This window comes from Xyrauchen texanus, chromosome 29 (genome assembly GCF_025860055.1).
Source record: "Xyrauchen texanus isolate HMW12.3.18 chromosome 29, RBS_HiC_50CHRs, whole genome shotgun sequence".
Classification (NCBI taxonomy): domain Eukaryota; kingdom Metazoa; phylum Chordata; class Actinopteri; order Cypriniformes; family Catostomidae; genus Xyrauchen; species Xyrauchen texanus.
In genome coordinates, this window is record NC_068304.1 from 12,765,915 (window position 1) to 12,792,022 (window position 26,108).

General features: G+C 37.9%; 1 protein-coding gene across 1 annotated transcript; it reads left to right on the forward strand.

Moving 5' to 3' along the window:
- The first annotated feature begins 8,820 nt into the window (after positions 1-8,820).
- Positions 8,821-24,012, forward strand: LOC127623121 (eukaryotic translation initiation factor 3 subunit M-like). Its single transcript, XM_052097381.1, has 11 exons — positions 8,821-8,965; positions 10,427-10,559; positions 10,640-10,778; positions 10,925-11,048; positions 19,026-19,120; positions 19,206-19,289; positions 19,380-19,479; positions 20,735-20,816; positions 22,594-22,737; positions 23,177-23,237; positions 23,505-24,012. The coding sequence occupies exons 1-11, from the start codon at positions 8,924-8,926 to the stop codon at positions 23,626-23,628; spliced, it is 1,128 nt and encodes a 375-aa protein (XP_051953341.1). The 5' UTR covers positions 8,821-8,923; the 3' UTR covers positions 23,629-24,012.
- The last annotated feature ends 2,096 nt before the right edge of the window (positions 24,013-26,108 follow it).

The window sequence follows — 26,108 nt, forward strand, 5'->3', positions numbered from 1 at the left end:
TGAGGTCACTGACCTTGCTGATAGAGTAGAACCATACTGATACAGGGAGGTGAGGAAGGCGGTAACATGGACTGTGGGAACCAGAGTGTGGACTGAACCAACATCACTACTCCAGCCATGAGAATACATAATAAATTCATTATGGCTCCTGAATTCAGTGTCTTAATCTTGTGTGTGTTAAACAGTCTTGAATACAACAATCATAGCACATGGTCTGTGCTCAAATCACACACTGAAAAAATTGTCATGTAGCATGTAAAACATGTCAAATTGTCACGAACCCCACTCCACTGCCCCATCCCCGCTTCGTCGCACACACACTCACTCCCTCGACCTCACTCCCTCGCTCTGCCCCCTCGAGCTTTTCACGCTCTTTTTGCTCGCTCGAGCCCTCACGCCCACTTTGCTCCTACTCGCTTACATGCTCGTAGGTTATCTCCCTTCCTCGAGTTTCTCACACGTTTCCAATCCCCCAGAACATTATGACCACCTGCACTCGCGTCATCTGCACTCCTGCACATTAGTTTCACCTGCACTCGTCTCATCACCTATCATTCTTTATACCTGCACTCGCCCCTATATATTTCACAACCCAGTCGTCTCACTCATGTTGGTTATTGTATTTAGTTTCCCGTGTCTTTGCCCCCCGCTAGTCTCGTCTAGTTTTGACCTCCTCTCGTTCACCTCTTAGCTTGCCAGCTCCCCTTGTTCCCTGTCTTTTGCTCCCACTAGTCCCGTCTCACTGATCCTGTTTACCCCGGCTTTGACCCTCGCTCCCCTCTACTACTCTCCCGGATTTGCCCCCTTTACTCTCTTTGATTCCCCGGCTTTTGGAAGATCCAAGATGGCGGCGCGGTAGAACGCAGCGGCCACTCCGGATCCACAATGGTGCTATTTTTGTTAAAAAAGCCCGACTTTTGCAACACATGGACATCGGAGCAACCGGTGTTCGTGTCTACCATCGCCAGACTCTACTGAAATATAAGACTCATGCAAAAACCAAGCTGCATGATGACCTGCAGGTGGCGCTACGTGTACTCGGCTTGCTGCGGAGACCAGGCCTCCAGCCCTCGGCATCGCCTGATGCCGGTGGCCGGGGGAGAGGTCGCCAGAGATTTCAACCATGCAAATCTCAAGACAGTGCTCCCTAAATTCCATCAGTATGTGGACTTTGCAACGAGAGGGGCGAACGCGCTTGATCTTGTTTACACAAACATCCGAGGCGCGTAGCGGGCGGAGCCCCGCCCCCACCTCGGCTACTCAGACCACATCTCTGTTATGTTAATTCCAGCATACAGACCGCTCGTCAGACGCACAAAACCGCTTCAGAAGCAGGTGAAAACCTGGCCAGCAGGAGCCATCTCTGCTCTTCAGGACTGTTTTGAGTATACTGACTGGCACATGTTCAGGGAGGCTGCACCATATGGCGATTCTACCAACTTGGAGGAATACACAGCATCAGTGACCAGCTACATCAGCAAGTGCATTGATGATGTCACTTTCTCCAAGACCATCACCACACGCTCCAACCAGAAGCCGTGGATGACTGCGGAGGTGCGCACGCTGCTGAGGTCCCGAGACTCCGCCTTCAGAGCAGGCGATAAGGCAGCCCTAAGAACAGCTAGGGCCAAACTGTCACGGGCAATCAGAGAGGCAAAGCGCGCATGCGCCCAGAGAATCCACAGTCACTTCCAGGACAGCGGTGACACGCGGCGCATGTGGCAGGGCATCCAGGCCATCACCAACTACAGGACAACATCAGTTGCCTGTGACAAAGATGCCTCCCTTCCAGATGCGCTGAAAGACTTCTACGCTCGGTTTGAAGTGCAGAACGACGTGATGGCGAGGAAGTCCACCCCTCCTCCCAACGAGCAGGTGCTCTGTCTTACCACGGCAGATGTGAGGAAAACTCTACGTGGAGTCAACCCACGGAAGGCTGCTGGACCAGACAACATTCCTGGCAGAGTGCTCAGAGGATGTGCAGACCAGCTAGCAGATGTTCTTACCGACATCTTCAACATCTCTCTGAGCAGCGCCGTCGTTCCAACGTGCTTCAAGGCCACCACCATCATCCCCATGCCAAAGAAGTCTTCAGTGTCCTGCCTCAACGACTACCGTCCCGTCGCACTTACACCCATCATCATGAAGTGCTTCGAGAGGCTCGTCATGAGGCAGATTAAGACCCAGCTGCCCCCTCACTAGACCCACTGCAGTTTGCGTGATCGTTCAAACCGTTCAACGGACGATGCCATCACCACAACCCTCCATCTGGCCCTCACCCACCTAGACAATAAGGACTCATACGTTCGAATGCTGTTCATAGATTTCAGCTCAGTATTCAACACAATCATTCCCCAGCACCTGATTGGAAAGCTGAACCTGCTGGGCCTGGACACCTCCCTCTGCAACTGGATCCTGGACTTCCTGACTGGGAGACCTCAGTCAGTCCGGATCGGGAACAGCATCTCCACCACCACCACACTGAGCACTGGGGCCCCCAGGGCTGTGTGCTCAGTCCACTGCTGTTCACTCTGCTGACTCACGACTGTGCAGCAATGCACAGCTCGAATCACATCATCAAGTTCGCCGATGACACGACCGTGGTGGGTCTCATCAGCAAGAACAACGAGTCAGCATACAGAGAGGAGGTGCAGCGGCTGACGAACTGGTGTAGAGCCAACAACCTGTCCCTGAATGTCGACAAAACAGAAGAGATGGTTGTTGACTTTAGGAGAGCACAAGGTGAACACACTCCGCTGAACATCGACGGCTCCTCTGTGGAGATCGTCAAAAGCACCAAATTCCTTGGTGTTCACTTGGCGGAGAACCTCACCTGGTCCCTCAACACCAGCTCTATCACCAAGAAAGCCCAGCAGCATCTCTACTTTCTTCGAAGGCTGAGGAAAGCACATCTCCCAACCCCCATCCTCACTACATTCTATAGAGGAACTATTGAGAGCATCCTGAGCAGCTGCATCACTGCCTGGTTTGGGACTTGCACCGTTTCGGACCGCAAAGCCCTGCAGAGGATAGTGAGGACAGCTAAGAAGATCATTGGGGTCTCTCTTCCCTCCATCAAAGACATTTACAAAAAACACTGTATCCGCAAAGCAACCAGCAATGTGGACGACCCCACACACCCCTCACACAAACTCTTTACCCTCCTCCCGTCTGGCAAGAGGTACCGAAGCATTCGGGCCCTCACGGCCAGACTGTGTAACAGCTTCTTCCCCCAAGCCATCAGACTCCTCAATACTCAGAGACTGGTTTGACACACACGTGTCCTGAGTTGCACTTTAATTACTGTCACTTTATAACTGTCTGCTACCTCAATAACTGCTATGTGCATAGAACATTATCTCATAGTATGTTATGTTTACATTTTTAGAAACTGTCATCTTTTTGCACTACTGAGTACTGGTCGGCGCTGCACTGTCTATTGTCCTGTTCATTGTCAGTAATTTGTTGTACTGTCCTGTACTTTTTGCACATGTTTGCACGTGCACTTTATATAGGTATATGTAGGTTTTTTTTATATATAGGTATTTTATTTCGTTGTGTTGTCTCATGTGGTCCTGTGTTGGTCCTTTGTTGTTTTTATGTAGCACCATGGTCCTGGAGGAACGTTGTCTTGTTTTGCTGTGTACTGTACTAACTGTATATGGTTGAAACGACAATAAAAACCACTTGACTTGACTTGGCTTTTGACCCTACGCTTCTCTCGACAACTCTTCACTGGATTTACCCTTTTTCTGTACTTTTGCCTGCCTGCAATAAAACGCAGTTTGACTTACATTGTGACTGTCTCTTCTTGTGTGGGTTACACAAATTTGATTCTTGATTTTTGAATACAAAAATAATGTTTTACATCACTGAATCGTCCTAAATACATTAGATACACAAAATTCAATGTCAAATCTTTTCATAACGCAGAACAAATAATATTAAGAGAGAGTCTAAATGGGCCAAATATTTTCTATTCATATATATATATTAATATAATCTATTTATTCATTTCATTATTTTTTGTCACAAGCATTGTAGAGAAAATTGCCAATAATTAAAAACTTTTTTTTAATTAAGACCATACCAGGTCATTATTGCAAATAAATAAATCCAAATATAAAAAAGTAGTAATAATTGCATATAATTCACTGTCTTTTCCTATATATTCAAGCACAATAATTTTGAGTTCAAGTGCTATTTTTCCACTAGTTTTTGACTTTTCTCTATAACAACAGAGAGTAGATGCTAACTGAAGGAAAGCTGTAGTTTAAAAATGACAGCAGTCTCTGGTCCATAGCTGTTATTTCCTCAATCTGTGAATGTTTCCACATTCTCTCTGGCATTGCATGGTGCTTGTTCATAACACTTGGTCAATATTTCAGACCGCTCCCTGCAGTGACTCAGTGAGTGGCTAACCACACAGACTCCACATCATCAAATTGAAACTTGTAACTGATTTCAAAAACTTAAATGATTAAATCTGAAAAGCCCCTAATGCTTTCAGGACACATACAGTATAACTTCACAATGATGGAAACACATTTTCTTTAACTGGTAACAGTTTGTAACAATACAATCAGTTATAATAATATTAGATATCATTATTATACTTTTATATAATCCTTAAGTATACTTAAGGATTATACAATATTTAATAAATCATTACTTAATATCGGCTAGTTAACTTTTTTTTTATAAGGTTCAGTTTATAAATTCTCATGTATAGCGAACCCAAAATGTATTTAGACACTTGTGGACACTTAAGTCAAACTTTAAAAAGGTTGAGTGCCATTGCAGTAGATGCAAAACATCAAACCAAGAGGCATCTTCAAACGTATTTCAACCCTTTTCTCTGCCAATTTTGCATTTGCATTTAAGCAACTGATCTCAAGGTGATTTTAAGTGGATTAATGAAGTCACAGTTCTCCTCAAGTTCACACAAGTGCCCAAGCAGAGTAGCCGCAGGTGCAAATTTATCACATTAACTTTGGACATGGTCCTTGAATGAATGATAAACAATTTCCCAATTCTTTTTTTGTCTCCATTTTTGACAGTATACCTACTGTAATTTTATTTAAAAGATGTGAAAGTCTGTCTTGAATTTTATGTGTGCTTTTAAGAGTCCAGTTACTTTTTAGGGCCTCTGAATATTCTTATTTAAATGCACATGATCTGTTAATCATTATATAGTGTTCATTAATGACTTGTTACAGTAACTTATTATAATGTAACATCCTTTAGCTTTTATATTATGAAACAATTACTTCTCATTAACCTTTTTAGAATTACATAAAATATCAGTAGGATCTCCAGCCCCAGTTTAGACGTGACTTGAGACAAATTCATGGACACATGTTTGTTTGAACACCCAGAAAGTTTTTTATATTAGATCCTTCTCCTCTATCAACAGCCTTCTGGAGAAGAGTAATAATGCCCTACGCTGCCCCCATTAAATATAGTGCAGTCCCGGAAGAAATATCCGGGGATTGGGCAACGGAATAGCCTTGACCTGTGGGACTCACATAAATCCCTGGATAAGGAATACAAGGAACTGTCAAGGTGGTCTCATACTGGCTCAAGGAATGTGATACAATCATCTAACTTTCAAAAGACCATCACCCTTGTTTTATGTGTACAAGGTCAGGTTGGCTTTAATCTCTTAATTGCAAGATTGATAACCGGACATTGGGACAATTACAGACATTTACGGCCAGATGACTTATGTGACTCATAAACTTTAAACCCAGAATGACCTGTTGACTATAGAATACTGTAACATACATTATGCTTGAATTCTCTACCACTACTTCCTCTCTCTAGACTTTCTCTCTCCAGTCTGTGCAAGAAATGGCAATAGGATGTCTGCCTAAAGGTCTAAAATGTAAGCATTTCTAGGATTTGCAAATATCACCATCCAAAAATATTATTTTAAACAAAAACTATATATATATAAAAATAAATATGTTTAAATCTACAGAGTTTCTAATTACAATTATTATTTAAATACTTGTTTTTTTATACACAATTCACAATCATATTTAATCAAACTACACAAAGTGACTCTTAATATTTATAGATATTACAGTTACATTCTCTGTTAATGCATGATTTTCTGTAAAGCTGCTTTGAAACGATATGTGTTGTGAAATATAAATATTTTAAGTTTTATTAATTTAATTTTGTTAAACATTACACAATCCAATTTGATGGAATTTTGTTAAATAATTTAAATGCTTAATTCTTAAAAATAGGCTTGTATATATATATACTGAAGAGACTGTGGGTCTATCCCTCACTGCCTTGTTTTCATTCCCGTCACTACTGTGAATAAGGTCTATGGGACATTCTTAATCTGTGTATCTTCCAGTCATTCCATATCCGTTTCGAAATCAAAAAACAGGAAACGAAAAAACAACTTGTCTTTTTATTTAGCAATTATTTGCCTTGGTAAATTATTCACTAAAACAGTTTAAAAAATGCATTATGAATTCTGAAAATTAAGTTTTAGAAAAATAACCTTAATGCAGATTTAGTCAATTCAATTTTCCAATTATCTGTAGGTCTAAATCATCTTATTTATTGCATAAAAACAATAACAATAAGGCATTATAAAGCCAAATATGGTTCCCATAGAACAGAGCACAAACTACAGAGAAAGAAAGAGAATATAATACTACTACTAATATTTTTTTTCAATATTTATATATCAGGGTCTTCTGATAAGTTGCATTTCTTCAATAAGTCTTCAATAAATACATTCTTCAATAAATCAATAATCTTCTTCTACTTTTCATTTATGTAAATCTCAAGGATTTACAGTGATTCCAAAATTATAAAACAACGGCTTTGTTTTAAGGCACTTACATTTAAAGTTTCCCCAAAATAAAAATATTATTCAATAAAAACTGAATCTCTACATCTTCCATTATTATACCAAAGGTTATGTCATTTTTAGAAAACTGATCAATTAAATGATTTGAACAATCATACATGTCAGACCAACAGGCACTGCTGTTTGAACAGTCAAAAAAAAAATGCACTGTTGTTTCAATTTCAGATTCACAAAAATTTAAATTATTATGATTAAATCTGTCTGAGGATGGGTTAATATCCCTATATATGTATATACTATATAGTGTATATACTGTATGTATTTGTATACTGTGCAGTATATACTATACAAAAAATTTTTGTGTTATCTGTTTTTTTGGGGGGTTTTTTCAAAACGGAAAAGGAAAGAACAGAAGATATACAGATTATTCTTCAAGTAGCGACTCTACCTTGACATTTTTAACTTTATGGCCTGTAGGAAATATCAAAATGGATTCTACTTCAGAAATGGAAAACATGTTTATTTTATTTACAAGGCATGTTATGACAATTAAGCACCCTGAGTACTCTGAGGCTCAGTCAAAGGATTATAAGTAAACTAATCTATTAAATCATAAATGACATAAAAGCCCCTAATATTTGTGCTATTGATAAGAACAGAGTGACTGCCTTTCATGCAGAAATGAGTTCCTTTATCTCAGTGGTTCTCAACTGGTTTTGCTTCAGGACAGATTTTACAATGAAATCAAGTGGCGACCCACCATAGTAAAAACATAACCTGTATTTAATGTATCCGGGGTCGCATTTCCATTTATGTTGCATAGTTTTGTTCATGGTTTTCAAGTACAAGGACATGCATCAAGTGACATTATTTTTGTTGTTGACATCAACAATCTTTTACCTTTTACAAATTGAAGAGCATATTTACTTATATGAGCCCATTATTATCCTGTTTGTTTCCTAATTTCAAACATAATTCAAACAATACGTACATATTACACATGGTTAGGTTAGTGTAGCTAGTCTTAAATAATAGTAATAATAATAACAAATTATAATCACATCTTGAAACATCCCACTGTTTAAATAAAATGAGGTCTAATAGATTCTACCTTTAGATTATTACATAAGAAACTATAATATTTCGTTAAAATATAACAGTAACATTTACTCATGTAAAATCGTGAAACACTTTTGTAAAGGTGATGATGTATAATAAATGTTTACATAGTACGATGTTGTCCTCAGTGCTGTTTGGCATATTAGGACTGTCTACTGTTTGAAGGGTTTGACTTGACTTCCTCCGTAACGCTTTAAACTAGAAAAGTCTCACTAGAATTTATATTGGTCACATCAGTTTTGAGGTTTGTGCACCGCAATATCGATGGAAGCTCAGTTGTTGCATGTGCCAGAGAGAAGAGTAGATCATGATCGCGAACTGGTTCTGTTACAGTTGCGAAAGTGCAGATAAGAAGCATTTAGCTGATTGCGAGATTATCATTAAAACTGACTCGACAGTCCTAAATAGGCTGCCAAAATATCTTCAATGGGAAAACCATGGCATTGTTCTTTCCCTGCTGTCCGCGACCCAGTCCGCATAGACATGCAACCCACTTTTGGGTAGCAAAATTTTCCACTTTCGCATTCTTCTTTTGTTTTTGCATGACGATTCGCATTCTGCGTGCATAGGAAGGGAGGAGAATTTATCGTAAAAACAAATTACTTGGATGTTCATCTTTTTTTCACCCACACCTATCACATCTGAAGATATTTAACTACTGGAGTCTTATCGATTATTGTATGCTACCTATATGTGATTTAGAGAGCTTCAGAAATTTTGGCTGCATTGTAAGGACCTACAGAGCAGCAGAGATATGCTTCTAAAAAGCATTTTTGTGAAAATCATGCACATCTGGGATGGCATGAGGGTGAGTAAATGATGAGAGAATTTTAGGGTGAACTGTTCCTTTAAGTGCGTGACCCGGAAGTATGTCAACATCACCGGCAACTGTGCGTGCTCTCTTCCAGGCTCTAAAGCCAGGCTGCGAGCGTGGATTTACATCTGTGCTCTTAAATTAAAACAAACATGAGCGTCCCGGCGTTTATCGACGTAACAGAGGAGGACCAGGTATGATTAAACGCATTAACAAGCGGTATTTGCTTCCTCACATACAGAATTTAGCAGAGGAAGACGACCATTTCATCAGGCGTATAGACGCTATCATCTGTTACCCTTTAGCTGCTCTCAATACCGACAATGGTCTGACATAGTTATGTGTGTTGTAACAATTTAACTGGCAGGAATATGTTTCCATTTGTACATATTTATGATTTTATGTTTATTGTGAGGTGTTTGCTACATGGTTGCTATGAAGCAAACGCTCTTGTAAACTTATATGTCACCGGTATATTGTGAATTATCAGCCATACTGATCTGTTGTTGCAATGTCATTGACTATTGGCTCTTCACAAGCCTCAGATATTACTCTTAAATAATAGGCTACTCTTTACTTTTAATAGTATGTACAGTTGAAGTTAGAAGTTTACATAAACTTGTGTTGAAGTCATTAAAACTAATTTAACCAATCCACAGATTTAATATTAGCAAAATATTCGTTTTGGAAAGTCGTTTAGGACATTTACTTGGTGAGTGACACAAGTAATTTTTCCAACAATTGTTTACAGATAGATTGTTTCACGTTTATTTGACTATATCACAATTCCAGTGGGTCAGAAGTTTACATACACTAAGATAACTGTGCCTTTAAACAGCTTGTAAAATTCCAGAAAATTATGTCAAGCCTTTAGACAATGAACCAATTAGCTTCTGATAGGAGGTGTACTGAATTGTAGGTGTACCTGTGGATTTATTTTAAGGCATACCTTCAAACTCGGTGCCTCTTTGCTTGTCATCAGGGGAAAATCAAAAGAAATCAGCCAAAACCTCAGAAAAAAATGTAGACCTCCACAAGTCTGTTCATCCTTGGGAGCAATTTCCAAATGCCTGAAGGTACCACGTTCATCTGTACAAACATTAGTACGCAAGTATAAACACCATGGGACTGCGCAGCCATCATACTGCTCAGAAAGGAGACACATTCTGTCTCCTAAAGATGAACATATTTTGGTGCAAAACGTGCAAATCCCGGAACAACAGTAAAACGAGTCCTATATCAACATATTCTGAAAGGCTGCTCAGCAAGAAAGAAGACATTGCTACAAAACCGCCATAAAAAAGCCAGACTACAGTAAGTGCACATGGGGACAAAGATCTTATTTTTTGGTGAAATGTCCTCTGGTCTGATGAAACAAAAATGTAACTGTTAGCCCATAATTTTCTCTACTATTATTCAGACATGTCACATTCTTAAATTTATGTAGTGATCCTAACTAACCTAAGACAGGGAATGTTTACTATTAAATGTCCACAATTGTGAAAAACTGAGTTTAAACGTATTTAGCTAAGATATATGTTAACATCTGACTTCAACTGTATACAATACTGAATATCTTTTTTGTGAGCCACCATGCTGGGGTTGTTTTTGTATGGTAAGATGTGGGTTCAACTTACATTTTTACTCATTTATAGGCCTTGGAGCTCAGATCCTATTTGAAATCTAAAGGAGCTGAGATCTCAGAAGAGAATTCAGAAGGAGGTCTGCACATTGATCTGGCACAGATCATTGAAGAATGTGACGTCTGTCTCAAAGACGATGACAAAGGTATGAAATGTCACACACAACTGATGGTAGAGCTTTGAAGGAATGCACAAACATATGATCATCTATGTGTTCTTCTGCAGATGTTGAGAGTGTGATGAACAGCATTGTGTCCCTGTTGCTGATTCTGGAGACGGAGAAGCAGGAGGCTCTCATTGAGAGTTTATGTGAGAAGCTGGTGAAGTTTCGTGAGGGTGAGCGCCCCTCACTCAGGATGCAGCTGTGAGTGCCACCTGCCTGACTTCATCTTTCCTATTTATTGTATTAGTGAAATGTTTAGACTTGCAGCACTTTATCTCAGTCCTTTCGTTACTGTGCACTCATGCTACAAGACTTTTGATCGGATGAGTTTGATTGTTCATTTTCAGCTTGAGCAACCTGTTCCACGGTATGGATGAGAACGCACCAGTGAGGTACACAGTCTACTGCAGTCTGATTAAGGTGGCAGTCACCTGTAATGCCATTGCATTCATGCCTACGGACCTCGATCAGGTACAAACATCTGCATCTCTGAAAGATATTACAGTACATATGTGTGTATCTCAGAATTCTCTGAATAATGTTTGGATCATATTTCTCTCCATAATCAAAAGAAAAAACAACAAATTAAGCACATTTAATGTCCCTTACCTCAATTGTCAGTAACATGATTATGTGAAAAAATCTTCTCGTACTGTCATTATCATCATAAATCACTTATTGTAATTTATGTGACGAAGTTATATATTATTTAAATTGCAAAGTGCAATTTGAAAGTATGCATCATAAGAAAGCATGATCATTGTACATTAAATATAGAATATGACATGCATTCACATTTAATGGATCCCCAACAGCCTGTTCTAAATGGAATTCACCACGTAAATATTAATTAACTTATTAAAACAGGCAGGACATTGTTGAAAATAATTACCATACAGTTTAATCCAAATCTACAAGAGAAAACGAATGCGCTGAAAAGTTGCATGTATTTCACGACGTGCAGTCGTGCATTAGCCACTGATCTAAAATTACAGCTGTTAAAGAATGTTAACCGATAAGTTACGATGTAAAAAAATAAAATACAGCTACAGGATGGAAGAAAATGGGCCTGTGATGTAGCCTAAAATAAACCTAATGCATTCTAAACATGTCGTGCACACAGAATAAAAGAGGGTTTAACCCGTTAAGCAGTCGACACCTCGTTTAAAATAAATGGTAATTTCAAGGCTACATACTCAAAAGCATAAATTTTTTGATGTGCAAAATTAACGCGTCAACATGGTCCGGTGAAAGTCGGGACTTTACTTACCTGAGGCGGCCAACCTGCGCTTGAAAAATACGGAAAAATGCGCCTGCACAGCGGAAAAATAACTTACAAGCACTCACAGATTTAAAGACTTTTAAGAAGATTTAAAGAAAACATCTGACTTTCAAACCAGCAGTTAGTAAATCCGCTTCCCACACAACCACCGAAGTGATTTCTATAGCTTTTCTTGTCTAGCGAGAGGACATTTTCATGCGCACGCCACGAGTGAGAGAGGGAAGCGCACGCAGCCTGCGGTGAAATTAAACATTGTATCTGTTTCAGATATCATCTGTTTTTAAGTAATATATGTATTAATTATATTTAAAATGTGACGTGAAATAATATGACAGTTATTTAAGTGCGGCTTCTGTAAAAATATAAAGCCAAATGTAAATGTGTTAAAGTGTTGAACGGTTTAATGGGGAAAAATATTAACTTAAGCAAAATTTGCAATTCCAGTGTCGACTAGCAGCATCAGAACCGTTTTGCACATCCCTACTGTATGTATTTATATATAGTGTGTGTGTTTGCGCGCGCGCGCGTGCGTGCTCGCAGTGTTTCGGTACCTTATTGCAGTATGCTGTCATTAGCAAAATTTTATTATGTGACAATTAAAAAAAAGAACTGGATATGGCTGTGCAAACTTTAAACAACAGAAGGATGCAATTTAATTAAATAATATACAGTCACATGCTCATCACGCTACAGAATGAATATGAGGTGCCGCTCTGTCATATGATTCCCACACACACGGGCGCGTGCTTTCACAAACTCAACACATTGCTGGTACTTAATTTTCATGCAGTGTGTTTAGAGTATAAACGGCTGTTAACACTTAAATTAACTCCTCTGGTGCAGCTTGGGGATTTCAGCTTGAGTCACCATGGGATTTTCTCAGCATTAATGGGAAGCTTGATATAACTAACCTGTAAAAACAGGAAGAACTCAAAGTCTGTCAAAATAAAAGTGCCGCTACCATGAAAGCACTATTCAAATGGATGCATGAAATTGAAGACACAAAATTCTACTGTATTCAAATGTCATATTCAAAAAGTAACAATAATAATCATAATGGCAATTATGTCATATTATTGTTGTTATTATCTGTAAGCAGTATCACAAATGCAAGCAGCCTTTTGCTACAGGTAATCAGATTTTGTTTTCATTAATGTTTTCGTTAATACTGAAGCTCTGTTGTGCAGCATTTTATTAATACCAAAATTAAAATAGCAATTTTTGTGGTAAAAATTATTATTATGTTTTTATTTGAGTAAAACGGTATGCATAACATTTAATTAAAATATGTAACATGGATTCTAGAAAAATTAAAACATACAATGCATAATTTGTATCTATAAGACTATATGCAGTTCTTTTAATCGTCATTTTCTGTGTAATTCTCAAAAGAATCTGAATTGATTCTGAGTTCAGTATAAATTATGGCAGAGCAGTGGTGCGCACTTAAGAGAGATGTGGAAACAAAGACGTAAGTTAAGCGCATACACTTAAGTCAAGTGCACAAACACCACTGTTTCTAGACCAGCTGTATCAAACACATGACCATTTGTCGTGTGGAGGAGTTTGGAAGTACGATCATGTTTTCCCCATTTTAAAATCACTTTACTGGCTGCCAGTTGAAGCTAGAATTTATTTTAAATTCAATAAATTCTATTTACACAACCAAGCTCCCAGTTACTTGTCAGACTTACTACATCCTTACAATCCACCTAGAAGTCTGAGATCCAGTGATCAATATCTCCTCAATGTCCCACGCTCGAGGCTAAAGCGTAGAGGAGGGAGAGCCTTTTGCTGTTGTGGGTCCTATTTTATGGAATTGTTTGGCAATCAGTATCAGATTGTCACCATTATCTGTTTTTAAATCTTCTCTTAAAACTCATCTTATAGATGTCCCGATCGATTGGCTGCCAATCAAAATTGGTAGATATTCGTCTTAAATCGGCGATCGGCCGATCGTGCCTAGATTTAGGGCCGATCTTTTTTGCAGCATGCAGGCAATCACATGTACACTGCTGCTCTAATGAGTGAGTGCTTTCTCAGCCCTTGAAGCATGACAGAATGGCAATTTCTGTTGTTGGCAATTGTAAGCCTTCACAAATTTAAACTTTCAAACACGACATAATTGAGATGAATATGCCGGTTGGTTTTTAAAAATGTGTATGAATATTAATTTGCCTATTTTCTAGAGTCGTTACGGTAGTTATTCGAGTCGTTGCACAGTGAACAGGAAGAGGATATAGAGTCTGCCAACAGGTTTAAAAACAAATTAAACAACAAATAAACATGCAAATACATGACATGAGTTGTGACAATCAGACGTTGTGTTGAGTGATAGAGACATCACTCAACACAACACAATCATGAGCGCTTTTAGCTTTACTCTCTTTAACATGAGCGCTCTCTGTGTCAATGACGTGCACTCTTCAGGTGCTCTCAATATCTCATCAGTCACTCGTCCCAATTTAAATCAGATTATTGTTGGTCACAAACCACTAATAATAAATATAACTGTTTAAACTTCAATAACGACACCACGTCTTCATGCATTTGCTTAATTAGTGATGTGCGTTACAGCAAAACTCAAAGACAGTAAACAGACCATAGATATTAATGATTTCTCACTGGAGCAGTTTTAGAGCTTGTTATGAATACATTTTTCTTATTTTTGAATGTATCTCTGCAGTGTGTGATGCTTTCATGGTTATTACTGGTTGTCAGTCTGTCACAATGGCATTTTGATATTGACAACAGAATTATTAATAACTGTCATTATGTTTGAACTTGGGCCTGTTCAAGTGTAACTGTTTACGCCACTTAAGTGGAATTGCGAAATTTTGAAATCGTTTTTATAAAAAACATTTTTTGCTGTTTATCCCATTTGTAAGTGTATGTAAGATTTCGATTCATCCATACAGAACTCAAATCCACTCCAACAGTGGGTTTGTGATTTTATTTTTGTATCTGAATGTTAAAGTTACAATAAGATATTACACCATTCTATCTTGATTTTATATGTGAGTTTTATAAAAATGCTAGCTGCACCAAGTTAAATGCATTAAGCTGAGTATATCTTTTAGTTACTTTGTTTACAAAAATAACTACTTAAAAAAACTAAAAAAACATTCTGCAGCTCTATAGGCAAATACAAGTATCGTGATAAGTATTTAAATATCGGATCGGGGGCCAAAAAAGCTGATCGGGACATCCTTAACTCATCTCTTTTCACTGGCTTTTAATAGCATGAAATGTCCTGGTCTTAAATTGTTTTGTGTTTTTATAACTTTGTATTGTACAGCACTTTGGTCAGCCTTGATGCTGTTTTTAAATGTGCTATGTGCTAACAAGAACAGAAAGAGATGTGGAAGGCCAGATGTACAACTAAACAAGAGGATAAGTACATCAGAGTCTCTAATTTGAGAAATAGACACCTCACATGTCCTCAGCTGACAGCTTCATTGAATTCTACCCGCTCAACACCAGTTTCGTGTACAACAGTAAAGAGAAGACTCAGGGGTGCAGGCCTTATGGGAAGAACTGCAAAGGAAAAGCCACTTTTGTAACAGAAAAACTAAAAGAAAAGGTTGGAGTGGGCAAAGAAACATTGGACAACAGATAATGGGAAAAGTGTTATGGATCTTAACCCCATTGAGATTGTATGGGATCAGCTAGACTGTGAGAAGTGCCCGACAAGACAGACACATCTATGGTAAGTGCTACAGGAAGTGTGGGGTGAATTGTCACCTGAATATCTGGACAAAGTGACAGCTAGAATGTAAAAGATCTGCAAAGCTGTCATTGCTGCACATGAGGATTTTTTGATGAGAACTCTTTGAAGTAGTTTAAGAAGTTCTGAAAAAAAAAATCAAATTGTAATAGTAATTTTTCACGTTATTAATGTCCTAACTATACATTATGATCAGTTGAATGCCACTTTGGTGACTAAAAGTACAAATTTCTTTCCATAAGGGCAAAATCTGTACATTATTCCAACTTTTGGCCGTGTGTGTGTATGTGTGTATATATAACTCAGCAAAAAAAGGAACGTCACTTTTGCAGGACACTGTATTTTAAAGATCATTTTGTAAAAATCTAAATAACTTTACAGACTTTTATTGTAAAGTATTTAAACAATGTTTTCTGTGCTTGTTCAGTGAACCATAAACAATTAATGAGCATGCTGTATGAGGACTGCAGATGTGGCCAGGGCAATAAATTGCAATATCTGTACTGTGAGACGCCTAAGACAGCGCTACAGGGAGACCGGAAGGACAGCTGATCATCCTCGCAGTGACCGACCACGTGTAACAACACCTGCACAGGATCAGTACATCCAGATATCACACCTGCGGGACAGGTACAGGATGGCAACAACAACTGCCCGAGTTACTCCAGGAACGCACAATCCCTCCATCAGTGCTCAGACTGTCTGCAATGGGCTGAGAGAGGCTGGACTGAGGGCTTGTAGGTCTGTTGTAAAGCAGGTCCTTACCAGACATCACTGGCAACAACGTCACCTATGGGCACAATCCCACCATTGCTGGACCAGACAGGACTGGCAAAAAGTGCTCTTCACTGATAAGTCGCTGTTTTGTCTCACCAGGGGATATAGGCGGACTCGAGTTTATCATCGAAGGAATTAGAGTTACACCGAGGCCGTGTGTCACAGCATCATCGGACTGAGCATGTTTTCATTACAGGCAATCTCAACGCTGTGTGGAAAGACATCCTCCTCATTCATGTGGGACCCTTCCTGCAGGCTCATGGCCAGTGAAGAGCCTGGATCTCAGTCCCATTAAGCACGTCTGGGACCTGTTGAATCGGAGGGTGAGGGCTATGGCTAATCCGTGCCAGAAATGTCCAGGAACTTGCAAGTGCCTTGGTGGAAGAGTGGGGTAACATCTCGCAGCAAGAACTAGCAAATCTGGTGCAGTCCATGAGGAGGAGTTGCAATTGGTGGCCACACCAGACACTGACTGTTACTTTTGATTTTGACACCCCTTTTGTTCAGGGACACATTATTCCTTTTCTGTTAGTCACGTGTCTGTGAAACTTGTTCAGTTTATGTCTTAGTTGTTGAATCTATTTATGTACATACAAATATTTACACATTTAAGTTTGCTGAAAATAAAAGCTGTTGAAAGTGAGTGGACATTTCTTTTTTGCTGATTTTATATATATATATATATATATATATCACACACTGTATATCAATGGAATCTTTATATATATTAAGGCTGTGAATTGAGTAAAAAAAATTAACTAATCACACTTTTTTTGTTTTTTGATTAATTGCTATTAAATTATGGTACATTTATAACAAACATTTAAACAAATCATCATAAATATGTTTACTTTATACTTTGTGTCAAAGAACTTGTTTAGTCATCATTTTAATTATTTAAAAGATTTTTATTTTTTTTAAGTATTCGTAGACATGAAAATCAGTGGGCATGTTGTAATTAGAATTTGCACAAAATCTTCTACCATTTTCCAGTGGACTTTTAAAAAAATAATAGGATCAAATAGGCAGATTGACTTTATATCAAACTATATTGTAAAGAGAATACTGAAGTTTAAAATCTCATAACTATTATTTTCTCTGGCTGCAGTTTGCTGAACGTCTAGGTCCTTCTCATTCTCTATCGCTTGTGTGCTGGGTCTCACAGGCGGTTTCGCATTTGAATTGGCTTTAGGTGAAAGTCAGTGAGCGGTTTCGCACAATGCAAAGAGATAAAGCAGCTTGCCTGTATCATTCACCTGCTTGCGGATGATGAATCTTAATTCTTCGTACAATAAATCCACTCCCGTGTTTATTATGCACAGGGCATGTCGTGCTCAATGAATAAGCGTGCGATGCTTCAAACAACCAGTTTCTGTATGAGGATGTGCAACTGAGTCAAGCATGTACCTCCTGAAAATGTATATATGCCAATGTTAGCCACAGAAAGTGGGGAAAACTTTGGTGAAATTTCACCCATTGTACAAAGGTGCCTCAGTTTGTTCCTGACAGGCAGCAGATGCCCTAACCCCGCCCCCATCCTAATCGTAGACTGTAAGAATGAGTAGCCTGCCAGGAACAACTCTTCACACCTTTCACCTAATTTAAGAAATTAATGCATTAATTTTCCCAGCCCATATATATATTTATTTATATATATATATATATATATATATATATATATGTATATGTGTGTGTGTATACAGGGTTGGGGTGTAACAAAATACATGTAACGGGATTATGTAATTAAAATATAAAATATAAGTAACTGTATTCCACTACAGTTACAATTTAAATAATTGGTCATTAGAATACAGTTACATTCAAAAAGTATTTTGATTACTGAAGAGATTACTTTGCATTTTATTGTCATTTTTTCATTTAATATTTAGTTCATTCAGATGGAAAACATTTATACATATAAATGATGTGATCCAGCGGTGAAACACTTTCTTATGATGTGTTACAATAATACGAGCAGACAAAGAAGTACGTTTGAAGTAAGTTTGGACAGAAGAAGTAAAAATAAACCTTGTGTAAATTGTCAGCTTTACCCTAAGCTAAAATGCTATTTCTAGCCATTTTACATGCACATGTTACCAGTCACGATCATATTTTTTATCAAGAAAATTCACTTTAGATCATAATTTCTTTTTTTCTAGTAAGACCTTTGTTATTAGGGCAAAAATCATATTCTTGATCATATTTTTCTATTGTTTGCATGTAAAAATATCTATAAATCCTTAAAACAAGATCAATTAGATGTATCTTGTTTTAGAAGCAACACTGCATAAGATATTTTGATTTTCAGAGAAAGTATTTTTAATATGTGTATTTTATCTTACTGTACGGGGTGTTTATAGTCAAAACAAGTGAATAAATCTACCAGTGCTGAAGAAGTAATCCAAAGTATTTGGAATACGTTACTGACCTTGAGTAATCTAACTGAATTTGTTACAAATGACATTTAACAGCATGTGTTCTGTAATCTGTAGTGGAATACATTTCAAAAGTAACCCTCCCAACCCTGTGTGTATATGATGACAAATACTAACCTCAAAAACTCTTTGTTACAAGATACTCATGTACAGTAATTAGGAAACAATCTGTAACTATAATCAAGCTAAAAAAAAAGTATTGTAAACTTGATTTGTGTCTTGTGCAGGTACGCAAGTGGATCACAGACTGGAATCTGAACACAGAGAAGAAACACACTCTACTCAGGCTGGTGTATGAGGCGCTAGTCGACTGCAAGAAGAGGTACCTTGACACACATTTTTAACTCCACAGATTGTGCTTTTATTATGGCATGGTCATCTGATTGCTATTATTTATGTCCTTACAGTGAGGCTGCAGCCAAGGTAATGGTGGAGTTACTGGGCAGTTATACAGAAGACAATGCATCACAAGCCAGAGTGGATGCACACAGGTATTCACACAGAGGTTTCTCTTTCTCTCAGTATCTGTCGCCTACTGCCTTACTGATATATGTGTACGGCCTTCATACCTGCTCACCCAGGTGCATCGTCCGGGAACTGAAAGACCCAAACACCTTTCTGTTTGACCATCTCCTGGCTTTAAAACCAGTCCGTTTCCTGGAGGGAGAGCTCATCCATGTCGTAAGTACAGATATTATCTTTACATACTATAGCAGGGGTACTCAAAGTTAAGATCTCTACATTTTCTTCACTGCAAAGGTCTGGAATAATAATATGCAACTTGTCAGTAGTTATATGTCTAGGAATTGATGTATCTTTTTTCAAATAACTTGCCACATTGGCAGCAATAGTACTTTGTAAAAAAAAAAATATTAGGGCTGTCGATTTAACGCGTTAATTCAGTGCGATTAATTTGACAAAAAAATAACGCGTTAAAATAATTAACACAATTAATCACACCATAACAAGGAAGATTCCTGAGAAATGCAAGCTTGTAGTACCACCTGTTTACTCCAGAGGGCAGTAAGTGAAATTTCAGCAACGCACAATTTATACAGTGAATAAAACACTTCAGTAGGAAGAACAACGCGTTCAAAACACTTGAAGGAGATTATATATATATATATATATATATATATATATATATATATATATATATATATTTAAATATTTAAAGATAACTGTATAATTATATATTGATATAAATATGTATAATCTTTATATATTTAATTATTGTTATATGAGGGGCTTTCTCAGCAAATATTTGTATATGCAATTAATCGCGATTATTTAATCGGGACACCGTGTAATTAATTTGATTAAAAATTGTAATCGATTGACAGCCCTAAAATATATATATACACACACACACACACGCCAATCAGCCACAACATCAAAATCACCTGCCTAATATTGTGTAGGTCCCCCTCGTACCGCCAAAACAGCGCCAACCCACAATCGAGAATAGCATTCTGAGATGATATTCTTCTCTCTACAATTGTACAGAGCGGTTATCTGAGTTACCAGTAGACTTTGTCAGTTCGAACCAGTCTGGCCATTCTCTGTTGACCTCTCTCATCAACCAGGCATTTCCATCTGCAGAACTGCCGCTCACTGGATCTATAGCGGGAAAGAGAGGCAACGCGGCAAGGAGCAGCAATAATGCGCATAGTGCTGAACACACTTTATTTATATTTCTCTATAGCGCTGATACGTTTTATTCCCACTCCGTGCGTGCATACACGTATGCTTACATAATCACTTAGCCAGGTGTCAGATAACTAGCACAAAGATTCAAAGCTTGGTCCGGATTGAATGTCCTTCGGTCCGGATCCGTACTGGAGTCCGCCTATTGGGTACCCCTGTTCTATAATGTATAAATGTGTAATATTTTTCCTAGAAGTCCTCTTGAGAACATGCCTCTGTCTCCTTCCAGCTCCTGACCATCTTTGTTAGTGCAAAGCTTGCTGCATATGTCAAATTCTATCAGAGTAACAAAGATTTCATTGAGTCTCTCGGTGAGTACTGTGTGAAAGTAATTACATTATCCGTCATTAGAGCAGGCTGTCACATATAATACTGATGCAATGCTGATATTTGAAATTGAATGACTTTTGAATTGCTGCTATGCTTCATAGTATGTGCTGCAGAGTAAAATAAAAGTTGATCCTAAAAATAAAAGGTAAAAATATGTTCATAGAAGCACTAATGCCGGTGTCTCACTAGACGGTTTAAATTCTATTGAAATTAACAAAATATAAAGAATAAATAAGAGCTTTTTGTTCTGTTTTAACCAGTTTTAATTGGTATACATGAGTAAGGCAATTTCTTTTCTACTGTAGCTCTACTGTGCAGTGTAATAGGGCGCGACAGTCGGGTTCTGGAAGTATCCATTTTTCTATAGACTAATTTATTTTCAACAATAACTTCCTAAACAATTAACCTTTAAAGACAGACCTACTGTGAGCTCAAAAGTTGTTTATCAATGGTATATGTGCTTTCATTGAAGCCATCAGTCTGCGTTAATTCAACTTCAATGTTTAAAAATCATGCTTGTGAACAACTACATTCCCCATGATCCTCAAGAGAGATTCACCAATCAGAGAACTGCGGCCAAGAAAGCCCCCCCAAACAAGCCCGGGAGCGGCCGCCCACTCCCATATACATATCGGAATATTTCGCCATAAATGTAAAATATATTGTTTCTATACTTCTAATCAACAACCTAAAATCAATAGTTTTATATATTCCCATAATTCTTTTACTTGATTGTTATTCGCAATGCTTCATGGGATTGTAGTTCGTGTTCACATGAAAGACAGCAAGTACACAGTCTTGTACATTTGTCTTGTCATTTTTTTATGCTTTTTATCCTCAAAACAAAATGTTTAATGTTTTGATTCGCCTCGAAGCTGGTTGGTTTGGTTCATGGCTTACAACTCTTTTATGGAATATTTTATGGAAGGCCTATGCAAAAAAAAAATAATAAATGGGGAAAAAACTTCCAGAAAGATGGTTGAAAAAGTGGGTGGGCACTGTTATAAGTGTTGTTCCTTATTAAAATAACATTCTATAAAATAAGTGTGATTTTATCTTTTTTTTTCTTCTCTCTCCTCTCCATTTGCTGCTCATGGCTTTTTGTTTTTAAATGCGCTGGACTGTTCAGCACAAGCACGCACACACGTTGCCATGGGTGACACTGCGCTGGTGGAATTTGAGACTCAGCAGTAAAAAAATTTTAAGGCAGATGTTAATTAGAGCAGAATACTCCCTGGCATTTTCTGCCACTTCAGACTAATGCTAATAAAGTGTTAATGTTACTGTGAGTTGTACACTCGCAACACCTCCTTCTCAACCCTACAGGGAATGGGTCATTGGCTTTTTACTCATTTGGATTATTTTGTAAATATAAACAGATTTTCTGATGAGAGGGTGAAAAGTCAGCTATAGCCTGCACCTACAGCAAAGTAACATCCCAACAGAGCACAACTGTGGCTGCCCACTTTTTCAGCAGCTTGCTTTTTGGAAGTATTTTTTTCTTTTCTTTATAGGGATCAGAAATATTCTACAATAAAGATTAGAATTCTAAGCCTTGAATTGCACCTACCAGCTCTGAGATCTTAATCAAACTCTACAATATGTGATTCATAGCCAAAAAGTATTATTTACCAGATTGTGTACTTGTACATATTTAATGAGAAACCCAACAACTATTTTTCATTATTATGACTGTTGTTTGAATGCCAGTACAGTGTTCTTAAGCACCAACCTACAAACTATGCTGCATGTTGTCAGGTTTAGATCATGAGCAGAACATGGCCAAAATGAGGCTGTTGACGTTCATGGGCATGGCGGTGGAGATGAAGGAAATCTCTTTTGACACCATGCAGCAGGAGCTACAGATCGATGCTGATGATGTGGAGCCCTTCGTCATTGATGGTATGGCTCAGTTTCATGGCTTTATTTTGACACCCTGATCTCAAAATTAGACCAAAGTGTATTCATTAGGGACATGCTCAGTTGCACCATTGTATTCTCACCCTTCTAGACCCCATTTATACAAACATTAAACTTTTGTTTAGTGCAGCGGTTGATTGACAGGTGAGGGGAGGTACTCCACTGATATCCGGGACACATACTGGACGGATTAGCATTTACACATCATATGCTATGTGGTCGCATGTGTTTTTCAGTACCTTCATATGTAGTTTTTGTGATCCGATCATAAAACTTTTTAGACTTGTAATTAGCGTTGACCACATGTGATCGGCTCACCTAAAATGCACCTTAATACCAGGTGTAAACGGGGTTCAAGACTGAGGAAAGATGAAAATAGTGATTTTACATGTACTTAATGAGTTTTTCTTTGAATATTTAGCTGTTCGGACCAAAATGGTGTATTGCAAGATTGACCAGACACAGCGGAAGGTTGTAGTGAGGTAGGTCATGACCTTCTATCACTTTGAAAACATCTATGTTAAACTCAGGAACATTCAAAGTAGTTTCCCCACTAAAGAAACAAAATGTAGTTGTATGCAATATGTTTTAGTGTTGGAGAACTGTAGTTTGTCTTGTATAGTTCAGACTTTGTGAACGTAGTACAGTGTATATAAACTTTTCATTCTCATAATGAGTTTTTAAATAGTTACGTTAGCAGATACTACTACTATACTAACGTGATTGTGCTTCTGTCTCACTTCCTGCAGTCACAGCACACATCGCACCTTTGGTAAACAGCAGTGGCAACAGCTGTATGACACACTGAGCTCCTGGAAACAGAATCTGGTCACCGTAAAGAGCAGCCTGCAGACACTCTCTCCCACTGCCTGACACCGCAGCGTCTGATCCAGTTTTATATAAATACAATAAAAGACTAATAAAGACCATCTTTTATTTTGCAGTTGTTTTTTATACTGTTCATGCTTCACTGTTGGCAGCATTATGTAAAGGATAAAGTGATCAGGGTATCGACTCACTCTGAAGGGTTTATTTTCATAAATGTCCAGCTGACTACTTTTTTCTGCTTATTACATAGCTAGTTAGCTAAAATAAATGGACATGAAATATTGATTTGAGTATAAGAATTAGACATGAAACTAGCAAGGTTATGTGGAGAAATTGGTTGTTTGGGAAAAGGGTTCACCCCAAAAAATGTACTAACCCTAATGTTGTTCCAAACCTGTACGGCTTTCGTCCATGGAATATAATACGAGATGTTAGGCATAGTGTTAGTCCTAAAAATACAACGTTAGTGAAGAAACTTTGTCCTTTTTGTTTGATTTTCAAATATTTTTACCCTCAAAACAAATTATTGTACTATGGCATCTCTTGTGCTCAACAGAAGAAGAAAAAAATTATATCAGTTTATTTTTGGGTGAACTCACTTTAGTTGTGTCTCATAAAACATAAGACAGCTATCACTTTGCTTTAAGAACAGTTGCTTTTGACAATGAACATTGGAACACGGTGTGATAAATTGCATGAAAAATGCATGATTTCAATGAACTGCAAAACTCAGTTACTTTCACTCTCCATTTGAACTCACAATTTCAGGTTAAAAGTTCAAACTCAAATGATGTGTTGTGTGAGATTTGCCAGTAATGTCTCTTTTTCTCTATTCACTGTGTCCAATTTCATGACCCCATCTTATTATCTGACACAGGTAGAATAAAAATGTTCCACTCTGAGAAAATTCATAGATGAGGTTTCTTATCTCTCTCATTAGACAGTGGCCCCAAAATTGACAATTATGTCACACTTAAGAATGTATGAATGTCATTGCATTAGGTAACAACATCAAACCAAGTAGCATTTTCTGGAAAGTAACTGCACTTTTCACAGCCATTTTTGCAGTGATTTTAACCAATTGGTCCTGAGATGATTGTCTTTTTCAGAGATGGATGTATGAAGTCAGTTCCTCTCAAGTTTACATGGGTGTCCTATCAGAATAACCACATGTACCACTATTATTTGACAACCAGAAGTGTTCAAATACTTTAGTATCATAATTTTTACTTTAAACAATATATGTGCAGTTTTACCATTTAAATCCTATCAAACTTTTTTTTAACAAACCAAGATTTGCTTCGGGTCCACCCAGAATTTCTGATGTCCCTACCGTGACTGACAACAAAAAACATCTACCCCCAACTGATGGTGAAAAGATCAACATACAAACATAAAAGTGCCCCACCAAAGATTGCATCCTTGTACCAGCCCTGAAATTAAACTGAAAAACTAAATTCCCAAACACAAGTGGATTGGCACCAACTTGAATACAGCAACATATAAGGAGTAATTTTCCCACTGTTGAGAAATTATCACATTTCCAGGCCCCAGTTATCCATCATTATTCATATAGTTTAAAATCCTAAGATCAACATCGTCTGGTCTTACACAAGATAAAGACAGGAACTCATACTTTTAAATCACCACACAGCTCTCAGCCAGGCTTCTTAACTGTGTCAGCATTCTTTCACTGGATTCAACTGCTGCAACAATGTCCAGACCCCTGCTGAAGGACAGTGCTGAAATACTGCAGTCTATAACTGGTCAATTATCACCAGTCTCCAGCATGAGCACAAATACATCACTGCCGTTAAATAAAGTGGGGACTTTTCCTGGCTGGAGATGATTTAGGTGAGGTACAAAAGGAGCTGATTTTCCCAGAGATATTGTAGATATGAGGCGATCTTGTTATTAAGCGATTAGGTTTATCTGGGCTGTTTGGGATGCTCTCTTGATATTTTTTAAGATATTTACTTTAAAAAATTTTTTTTTATGGTTTCCAGGGAGCATGAGGAATGAGGTCAATTGAGGTTATGTGAAGTCATGTTTTCAAGTGCACTATGGTAAGTGCTGGGTAGATTACTTCTGAATAGTAATCCGGTCCTGAATACAAATTACTTGACTAAAATTGCAATCAGTAATGTAATCCCTTGAATAATTTTTTAGGTAATCTAATCTGATAATTTTTGGATTACTTTTGTATTACCTGCTCTGACCTAACTCTTGATTATTTGATGTGCTGTATATGTGCAGGATCATTTAAACAATTTTGACATAATGTTGCTTATATGGATTAGAAACCAGCTTAATGGATACAAATATGAGAATTGATATGATGTTTGTGTTATTTGTCTGTTACTAAATAACAAAAGGCACGAAAAGGATCATGAAACACAAAAATACATTTTAACTGATATTTATGTTTTGGCCAAGATGGCAGTGTGCGGAGTGACTCCAGCCAGGTCTCCTTAGCAACCAAATTGGCCCGGTTGCTAGGGAGGGTTGAGTCACGTGGGGTAATC

Excerpts from the sequence above, each read along its gene's own strand:
- LOC127623121 (XM_052097381.1), top strand. The coding sequence starts at position 8,924 with ATGAGCGTCCCGGCGTTTATCGACGTAACAGAGGAGGACCAG. Across the intron at positions 8,966-10,426 it reads ACGTAACAGAGGAGGACCAG|GCCTTGGAGCTCAGATCCTA; the intron begins GTATGATTAAAC and ends ACTCATTTATAG. Across the intron at positions 20,817-22,593 it reads AGATTTCATTGAGTCTCTCG|GTTTAGATCATGAGCAGAAC; the intron begins GTGAGTACTGTG and ends GCATGTTGTCAG.